Here is a 9,804-nt window from a genome sequence, read left to right as displayed (position 1 = left end):
GGACAGGCTCTGTTCCCTCACTCCTTTCAGCACTGAATATATTTCCTGGTGATGCAGTGACAAATGTTCACGCTCACAACAGCCCGAGCCCAAAGGGTCCTGTGTGTTGAGCAATGCCTGGATCAGGACGACAGAGAGCTGAGCCACCATGATCATGTGCTTTCCGTGTGAGACAAAATACAGATCCTGCCCAATCCCCTGACTTTGGGTCTGGGGGAGCGCTACGGGAAGCACTGCATGCCAGGCAGAGGATGCTGTGGGAAAAGGGCATCTTTCTGTGGCACAGGACCTGCTCGGGTCCCTCTCAGCATGCTCGCTACCCCCCTGCACATTTTCCAGCAGCAAGCCTGTCCAGCCTCAAAGCAACTGAGCTGCTCTGCAGGCATGCTGGCAATCAAAGGGTTAACTCCTTGCACCCACAGCTGGCTGGGAACCCCAATTTCCACCTGGGGCATGTTGGAGGGGGGCAAACTTCTGGCCAAAGATCCTCTCTAAGCCCAGCTAGCTCCGGCGCCTGTGCATGGGGAGGGGACGCGCAGGGAGCTGGCTTCCCTGCTCTTCTCAGCATGTTGTGCTCATCCCGCTCTTCCCATCAGCCTCATGGAACGCCTGGGGACGGATGGCTCGGCAGCCGGCAGGGAGCCCGCTTAGCTCGTGCGCTGCCGGCTTCCAGCAATTCTTCCCCGCTTCCCGAGGATCGTTTGGCCATACAGTATTTCTATACGGTGTGCCTGGCAGGCAGCCCGCTCCCCTTCCCAGCCATGGGGGTTTTCCACCATGGGCTTTGCAAGCTACCTCTGTGCTGCGCCCTGGGAATCGGGGCCTCTGCAGGAAGGAATTTGCTGGTCAGAGGGTTGAGCGGAGCTGCGTGACCCTGTTCCTGTTAGCAGTGATGTTAATTCGGACGCAGCATCCAGAAGGATTTGGAAATTCCCAGTCCCCTCTGGTTGGCTCCCCTCAATGCCTTTGGTTGGTGCGTGCACCCAAGGAGCCACTCAGGGAGCCGGCCCCACCATCCGATTAAGTGGGACAGAGCTTGCGGGGGGCTTTTAACAGGGCTAAAGGGCAGCCCAGAGCTGGATGAGATCTGGGGCTGTGGGATCAGGAGAAAGCATTTTCTGGCATTACAGGGTGAGATGCCAGGACTGCAACGCTGGCAGCCAGGGAAGTAATTCGTAGGCGAACTTGAGGCTCTGGTGCTGGGATGCAGGAGGTCAATATGGGAAGCATTTGGGATGGAGGTTTAAGCGAGTCCCTACAAGCTCCCACAGTGGTTTCACTGCCTGGGAAAGGCTCCCAAGCAAGGTGGTTTGGTGATCTTTGCTATGTCCCCATTGTTTTTGCACAGTCGGTGTGCGGCGACACTGTGGTGTCTGCCCAGGACACCCTCTCCTCTTCCTGCATCCTGGAGGTCCCTTCCACCACAGGGATGCACAGAGGGCAGGAGCTGGACTGCCCAAGCATGGGGGTAGCTGGAGGCACCATTCCCAGTTGCAAAGGCTCTGTGCAGTGTCTGACACAGACCCTGAGGCCAGGAGGGTGTTCCCTGTAGCTGAGACACTGCAGAGGGGTACTCTGCCTGGTTATGTCCTCCTCCCTGTCTGCCTCCACCCTGCACCTCCGAGCTCTGGGAAAAGGCTGGAAGCTGCAAGAGCCCAAGCTGGTGAGAAATGGGTTTTTGCAGCTGCGTGCAAGGCGTTTTGCCTGGCTGAATGGCTGCTGGAGGCTGCTGGTGTTGGAGAGTCCTAAAAAGCCTTACCTGCACTCCTCACCCCCAGCAGCCCCTCTGTATCCCAAAAATTTGTTCTGCCTCATGACACCCCTGCAAACAGGGATGCTCGCCGCTCTCTCATTGCCAGAAGGTCCCTGCTTTCTTCTCTGGGCTGGGGGCACAGGTGACAGAGCAAGGCATCTGGGGAGGAAGGAGTAAACTGGGGGTTCTGAGGGAAGGGAGGCAGGAAGGGAGGTGGGGCTCGGTGTTTCTATGGGGTCCTGCTGCTCAGGCATGCAGATGCATGTTGCTCAGCCTGAGCAACGGCCAAGTGCCCTTCCCCTCGGTTTGTTCCCTCCTGGGTCCTCTCCAGCCCACCTTCCCTGGAGGGGTTGGAGTGAGGGTCTGCTCAGCCGGCTGTTTTCTTCAGGGTGCAAACTGGAGCAGCCAGAGACTTTCCAAGGATTGATGCCTGTGAAGGGAACACGTGCCCTGACCATCCTCAGCAGCTCAGACCGTATTTGGGGCTGGCCTCTGGCCAGAGGATGCTGCTGCTGTATCTTGAAAAAAACACACAGAAAGGCAGGGACTTTCCAGGCGCCTGCTGCTGTGGTTGGGGCTGGGACTGGGCAAAGAAGGTGAGTGGGCTCCATGATGGGACTGTAGAGCTCTCCTGAGCTCCTTAGGAGTGGAGGGAGCCTGGGGCTGGACCAGTCCATGCTGGGGAGAACCTGTGCTTCCCCTCCCTCTACATCCCTTGTCCTCGTACCACATAGGCTCCGAGGAGACACCTCACCAGGGTGGATGGACATGGGATCAGTACTCTCCCAGCTTCGCCAGCACATGGATTTGCAGTGGGACAATGTCCCAGATGTGCCCAGGGCAAGGGTCTGTTCAGGTGCTCAGTTGAATGCTACTGCCTGGAGAGGCTGCACAAACGAAGGCTGGAAAGGCAGCAAGAGCCCGTGTAGCTCTTCTTCTTCTGCCCTGTCCTGATGCCACTGGTACTTTGGGTTGGAGAGATGGGTGCCAGCACATAAGACTCCTCCAGGCACCAGGTGCTGCCAGGCACCCCGGGGATTTGTACCTGCACGCAATGTGCTGCTGCCCATGGCCAGTGCCTGCTGAATGCCCAAGGGGCTGCTTCCTGAGACCACTTCAACCTTGGCACTGCACGAATGCGTGGGGAGCTGCCTCCCCCAGTTTGGGTGCTGGGCACATGGGTACCCCCCATGTATGGGACCTCCCTTTTCTCTTCTGCACTGGTGATGGGGGAAGCCACAGGAGTGCAGCCCTGGATCCCATGCTGCCCCAGACACCCAACTTGTCTGCGAGGAAGATAGCAAGCCGCTGCAACTTGCCGGTCTCCTTGCCCAAGAGAGAGCTGCAGGGCAGTTGTTGGTGAGACTCGCCCACCATGATGCCAGCATTGCCCCCTCCCCACTGAGGGGGGCGAGAGCCTGGGCATCTTATTACGGCTCTGCTTTCTACAGGAGTTGGGACTTTGATCTCCCCCTGAGTTACTCATTGCCCATGATATCTGTTTATGAGGGTCCTTATCACGAACCGGTAAAAAGTCCTGGGGCTGCACCCCAGGGTGCAGGCAGTGGAGCTGGAGAAGTGGCTCAGCCCCCACTGGCATTGAGGAGACCCCATCACAACTCTGCATCCCACTGGGGCTCCTGGGACACAAGGAACTGGTAGCTGTGCTGGCCAAGGAGCTGGAGGCCACAGCAGGCAAAGAGGGGCTGGGAGCGGTGGGGTGGTGAAGATGGGGATAGAGCAGCAAAGTGGGGGTCTTTGCTGGTGGGGACTGCCCGGGGGAACTGGAGAGATGCTGGGACCTGAATCTTCTCAGAGGAGCCCTGGGGCAGGGTGAGAGGCAGTGGCAAGAGATGCATCAAGGAAAATCCCAATTAAATAGTGGGGAAAAGGTTTTCAACATCAGAACATTCCAAGCACTGGAACGTGTTGCCTGAAGCAGTTCTTGGTCTCTTCCAGACCGTGCCCTGGCGATTACATGAAAATATGAAGGTCTCTGGCCATCCCCTGCTCAGAGCAGAACTGGTGTTGCACCAGGTTGCTCAGGGCTTGGTCCAGCCACGTGACCATCTCTCTGGGTGGCCTTTGCCACCCCAAGGGTGCCTCGTGGGCTCCTGCTCAGCTCCCTCTGGTACATTTCTGCATAGCTTCCATCTCGCCAGCCATGCCCAGCCTATCCAGCTGCACAGGACCACACCATCCCGCCCATATGACTTTGCATCTCATTTGTGTTGAATCTCAGGAGATTCCTGTCAGCGTATTCCTCCAGCTGGTTGAGGTCCTTGACCATCCTCAGCTCCCCACAATTCGCTATCAGCAGCAACGCAGGGTGGGCTGTGCTCTCCCCGCCAGCCCCATTTGCAGCCCGACCCCTGCACATCCCAACCCTACAGATGTGTTCAGGAGGTCCCCGAGACAGTCGGACAGGTATGGGGGCTCAGGGGCTGGGATATGGGGGTCACCCTGAGCCCCTTTTGAGTTACGTGAGGTGGGACGCTTGGCTCAGGAGCAAAGCAGGAGCTGGGGGAACAAAACAGATTGAATCCTTGGTTTCCCTAACGGATTGGCCACCTGCCAGGGTCTCTACCTGGGCAACAAACAGGCACGCAGCAACACTAGACCCTCCAAGAGCAGGCAGTGGCAGGTTGCGAGACTGGGTAGGAACAGGAGCCCACGAACTCATCTATCCGTGAGGGGGGCCGTGTCTCCGGTGTGCCCCCACCTGGCACCCTGCGCCGTGATGGGCAGCTGGGAACAAGACGGGACGCGTCTGTCAAGGGGGGGCTCGCTGCTTACAGGAATCCCCCCACCCTCCCGCTTCTCCATCACCCAGCCCTCATCCGGCTGGTGGGCTGCCTGCCAGGCTGGCCGGCCGGCCGAAAATGAAAGCAAAGCATCCAGAGATAAATAGGAGCAGCTTCGGCGCAAGGCAAGCAGCGTGCGTCCAGCTCCCCAGCTTTGCCCAGCTCATCGCCCGCAGCACCCACCATGGCTCCACGCCTCCTCCTGCCGCTGCTGCTGCTGGCTGCCGCCCTCCTCATAGCCCAGGCTCAAGGTGAGGGGAGCAAAGACCCCCTGCCTGCCTGCGGGTGGGACGGGGCAGGGGATACGGGGGCTCGGTGGGGTCTGTGCAGGGTTGCAGTGCATGGTGGGGGGGGTTTGCGGTGCATTTCGGTGCACGCATGGCGGGGGGCATGGGGGTCTGTGGGGCAGTTGTGTATGGGGGGGTGCGTGTCTGTGTGTGCACGTGGCTGGTGTGCGGCATTGGCTTGGGAGCGTGTGTGTGCACGTGGCTGGTGGTGCAGCACAGCTCCTCGTTGAAAGGCACAGACTGAACAAGGTTCAGTCCCTCTGCAAGGAGCACATCTTGTGCCTCAGTTTCCCCTCTGCTGGCAATGAAATTGGTGTCACATATCCCCGGAGCAGAGTCCAATCTGCAACTAGCTGCTGGGGTTGAGAGCTCCCATCCTCAGGTGCTGCCCCAGCATCTCTCCCATGTACGGTCAGCCAGCCGTACTGTGCTCCCCCTGGGCTGGGAAGTGGTCTGGCTCGGTGAGGGTCCGAAATCCCACTTTCCCCTCTTTGCTCCCAGGCATCGGCAGCTCAGCCTCAGACTGCTGCCTGAAGTACAGCCAGAAAGCCATTCCCAGCAGCCTGGTGAAGTCCTACAGCCTCCAAGGACCCGAGTCGGGATGTTTGCTACGTGCTGTTGTGTGAGTACCCTGCTGCGGTCGGGACTGTCCGGAGCAGTTTGGCTCCAGCCAAGCCCTCCCTCCCTGTGTCCTCCCCACTGCCCAGCCCCCAGCAAACCTTTCTGCCTGCACTCCCAGGTTTACCACCAAAAAGAACAAGAAAATCTGCGCCTCTCCCACCGACCCCGCCGTCCAGAAGCTGATGCAGAACTTGGACAAGAAGGTGAAAAATGACAAGAAGAACAAGAAGAAGGGACAGTCCCCGCGTCCCGCAGGCAAACCCAGGCGGCAGAAGCGGCAGCGGGTCTAAGCCAGGCCTGAAGAGGTAGGCATGGGGGGGAGCGGGGAACAGCAGGAAGATGGGGTGAGGGTGTTGCCCCACATCCCAAATCATTCCCTGTGGCAGGGTGGGCATCTGGCTATGGGGGTTGAGCCTGGGAAGGGCTGACACCGCCGTGGCTGGAGGTGCTTAGGACACAGCTCCCTCCTGGTCAGTGCTTGCCTTAAAACCCGATTTATTTCTGGAGCTGCTGAGGCACGGCTGTGCTTGTGGACGGGCAAGGCAACAGCCCCCTAGCTGGGGTGGGCACTCTCACCAAGATCCTCTTCACCTCACCACCCCTTGCCTTCTTCTCTCTTAGGACGGATGCTTTCCCCACCGATGACCGACCCACCGCCCGGCAATGGATATCCGCAGACCAGCCACCCACCAGCCCGCCGGCCCCGGGGTGAGGACAGAGCTGGCTCAGGGGGTTGCCCTCTGCCTTGCAGCCCCCTTGCTGCTGCCGTGCCTGCCGCAGAGATCCCCCCAGCCGGGACCCCCTGCGCCGGCTGGGTGCTCTCTGCGGCAGCGGGGGGCATACAGGTCCTCGCTCACTCCACGGCCATGACAGCAGACCTGGACCTGCATGGGAGCTGAGCCACGGCCCTGAGGGGGAGGTGGGCAGCCTTCCCACCAGAGGGGATTTCTGTAGCCTAGCAGGATGGCAGCTTTTCCTATGACTTTTTGGGGGATTTTATACATTTGTATTTATATTTAAAGACTGTGCTTTCATTCAGACTTCCTGGAAGGCTCTACTTCTGGCTCCTTGTGCTTCACAGAGCACCCTTTGTGCTGCAGGCTGGCTTTTCTGGAAGATTGCTTTTATTTTTCTACAGAATAAATGATGACTGCTTTTCATTTCCCTCTCACCTGTTTGCTCCTTTTCGGCTTGCAGGGCTGTGGGGAGCAAGGCAGGTCCCAAGTCCCCGTGGTCCTGCCCGGGCTGCTTGCTGGGCGCTTCCTCGCAGGGCAATTAATAGTGGCTGTGACCGGGAATTGGGCGACAGCGGGGGGCGGGCAGTGTGGCTGTATGTATGGGCTGCTCTAGGCTTTCCCTTCAGCTTCTATAACATGCTGTTGCAGTGTAGTTTGCAGGAAGACAGTCAGGATTTGTCCCTTTGAGTTTTAATTTTTTTTTAGGAACAAAATTGCAATGAAATCAGAATTAATTGTTCATTTTATGGAATTTTATGGAATTTTACCCTTTTACTCCCTTGATTTTGCTGTCATCACAGATTCAGACATTATTAAGCCAAATACTTACTTTTCGGGGGGCCGGGGGGAAAAGAAACTCACATATACTTTCTTCCCAAATCTGAAAAGAAAACTGCACATGAGGCTGTGCACATGGGGCGATAGAAGACTTTGCAAAAAGTATTGTAGATGCGCTGCAGCCATTTGAGAGCAGCTCTATCCCAAACCTTTAGTAAAAGGAAAAGTCACTATCCCAAGGACACCATAAGGTGAGACTGCAAGTGGAGGGGGGACGGACCTCCCGGATGGGGCTGGTGGGAAAGTGGCATCTCTGCTGTGCTTGCAAACCCCCTCCAGCGCGCCGAGAAGGTGCGAGTGGAAGGACTGTTCTGCAGCCGCAGTGCTAACTGCTTACAGAGACTTCAGACGTGGACTTTGGTCAGTAAAGGTCTATTAAGTCATATAATTGCAATAATAGGATTTGCAGGGCTTAACAGTATCAGCAAAGGCTGCATGTCAGCTGGAGTAAAGCTTGTAGCTGAGCGTTTCTACCAAGCACATTTATCTGGCTTGATTGCTTTATTAGGCGGGCACTTAGATCTATTATTTTAAGGCTGTAAAAAGAAACTGTGAAGTCTAAGATACCGGCTCTGAGTACGGGACAGGCGCTGGGCTGGCTCCGTGCTGCCCTTTCCTCCACGTGGGAGGAGCGACCGCCTGCCAGACCGGCTTTTGGACAGGATGCGAGGCAATAAAATATATCCTTTACAACACAACTCACTCGTTCTGGCTGTTGTGACGGGCTTCGGCAGGGTGGGGAGGGCTGCATGGGGGGCTCCTCTCCTGCCCCGCACACTATCATCCTCCAGGTCCCAGCTTTTGCAGCCCTCGCTTTGGCCCCGCATCCCTGGGGTACAGGAGCTGGGAGATGCTGGAACTGGGGAGGGGACTGCAGGAGTCCCTTCTCTTGTGGCTGCATTGCCCAGCAAGACAAAGCTGACCTGTTTGCTCAGCCGTCCCTGCTGAGAGGTCTCGAGATGCCAGCAAACACAGGGACACAAACTGGATTGCCTTTTGCCTGTGTCCAAGTCTGTCCCTCCGACTCCCACCCTCCCTGGACAAGCACCGCTTGCTCAAAGCAGGCTCTCTGTGCTCCCACCTGCTTTGGGAAAACAGCATTAAACCAAGTTATTTCTGAGGTTATGCTCCAGCCTGGGCTTTGCTGGGATCCTGGGAACTGACCCCCATGGGCTGGGCGTCAGCTGAGGCTGCGATGGGAGCAGCCCTGGGTTTGCTGGGGATGCGGTGCATCCAGCCCTGTGAGGCTGGCCCTGCCTTCGGCGGGACTCCTTGCTGTGCCGGTAACCGAGTCAGGGGATTGTGAAATGATTGCAAAAACCCCCTAGAAATGAGGTCCAGCCGATTACGTCTACGACCACAAAAAGCAAAACAGGAGCAGATGGCAGGAGCGAGCCAGCACGTGAAATGTGTCCTGACGTCTCTGTGGCTGCAGATGTAAACACTGCACCGGTAGTGTTTTCCCTTCAAACGCTAGGTGAGCATTAGGTTAAAATTGGGTAAAAAGACATGTCCATGGGGGTGCTCTAATTTACCCTAAATTTTACCTGAGGAGGAGGGCTGGGATGTGGAGCATGCAGCAGGGGTCAAAACCCCTGCCCCAGGGAGGGGATGAATCCACGGACCCCAGCTGAGACAGGCGACGTAAAGAAGATGCTCTGTGGTGATGTGGCAGCGTCGATGTAGCGTGTGCCGGGGCACTGGGCGTGCAAGAAAGGCAGATGCCTCCCCAGGCCTTCTGCATGAAGGTGAGAATGTTGCAGCTGTGTCAAGCAGAGGAAAAAGTCAGGAGAGCTCGGCCACCCCAGAGCAGAAAGGCTTCAGCAACAGCAGAAAGTAGCCAGGCAAGACAGAAAGCACAGGGTGCAGCCAAGAAAAGGGAAGTTTTGAACCCCGGCCAAATGATTAGCTCAAGTCTTTAGCTGGCACAGACAGTGGTCTGGGCTTGCGCTGGCAGCGGAGCGCGCTGGGCTGCAGCACCGGGCTGAGCTCCAGCGAGATTCACCTGGAGTCACGTGTGCCTGGTCCGTCCTGCCGTCCTGCGCCGTTCCTGAAAAGTGGAAGCCGGCTAAGCTGCAGCAGCCCCGTGGGTGCCCAGGGCTGTTTCCGGGGCCACCTGGGTGCTAGAGAGGCTGTGATTTCCAACTGAAGCTTCCAGGTGGTTTTTTTTGGTGCTCTCCCCACCCACACGATTGTCCAGTGGTCTGCCGTGGTTTTGAGAGCAGAGAAAAGGTGGGGAAGCGGGACTCCCACTTTTCCTGCTCCAAGGTATTTTCCCAGTCTTAGCCATCCCTTGGCACCTGTCCTGTGCCCAGCCCAAAGCCTCCACTCAGCCGCTTTCTTGTCCTACATGTAGCTCCCAAGTGCCTTCCTTCCCCTGTCCTTTGTTGTCCTGGCTGGAGCTCCTCAGCTTTGGGGAGTCCTCACGCTGTCAGTTCTCCTTCCACTTCCCCAAACCCCCAAGTCCCTCTGATATCCCTCCCATCCCCCTGGAGATTGCAGACCTGCTCCTGGGTCGCAGCTGGCGTGGTGGAAAAGCATCTGCTGTCCACTGAGGTTGTCCTGCAGTGGGGCCACCATGAGCTGTGTCCCAGAGCTGCACCAGACCAAGAACCCCTCAGCCTCCTCTGCCCAATATCAACGAGTCAACAGAGCAGTGAAAAAGCGCAGCGTCCAAGGGTTTTGGTCCACTCCATGTGCTTTTAGGTCTGTCCACAGGTGAGTTTGGTATGCAGCCTCACCGGGAATCCTTCCTGCCGAGCCAC

The 9,804-nt window shown here is 57.5% G+C and overlaps 1 protein-coding gene across 1 annotated transcript; it reads left to right on the top strand.

Moving 5' to 3' along the window:
• Positions 1 to 4,696: 4,696 nt before the first annotated feature.
• LOC104480486 (C-C motif chemokine 21) lies at positions 4,697 to 7,737 on the top strand. Its single transcript, XM_086770811.1, has 4 exons — positions 4,697 to 4,808; positions 5,346 to 5,466; positions 5,584 to 5,770; positions 6,087 to 7,737. The coding sequence occupies exons 1-3, from the start codon at positions 4,742 to 4,744 to the stop codon at positions 5,753 to 5,755; spliced, it is 360 nt and encodes a 119-aa protein (XP_086626937.1). The 5' UTR covers positions 4,697 to 4,741; the 3' UTR covers positions 5,756 to 5,770; positions 6,087 to 7,737.
• Positions 7,738 to 9,804: the final 2,067 nt, after the last annotated feature.

The sequence above is a fragment of the Chlamydotis macqueenii genome, chromosome Z (assembly GCF_036417535.1).
Source record: "Chlamydotis macqueenii isolate bChlMac1 chromosome Z, bChlMac1.mat, whole genome shotgun sequence".
Taxonomy (NCBI): domain Eukaryota; kingdom Metazoa; phylum Chordata; class Aves; order Otidiformes; family Otididae; genus Chlamydotis; species Chlamydotis macqueenii.
This window is presented reverse-complemented; position numbering and strand designations above follow the sequence as displayed.

What these genes read in the sequence shown, in the direction of transcription:
- LOC104480486 (XM_086770811.1), top strand. Translation starts at nt 4,742, where the DNA reads ATGGCTCCACGCCTCCTCCTGCCGCTGCTGCTGCTGGCTGCCGCCCTC. An exon ending in CCTCATAGCCCAGGCTCAAG is followed by an intron (nt 4,809 to 5,345) that starts GTGAGGGGAGCA and finishes CTTTGCTCCCAG; the next exon opens with GCATCGGCAGCTCAGCCTCA. An exon ending in TGTTTGCTACGTGCTGTTGT is followed by an intron (nt 5,467 to 5,583) that starts GTGAGTACCCTG and finishes CTGCACTCCCAG; the next exon opens with GTTTACCACCAAAAAGAACA.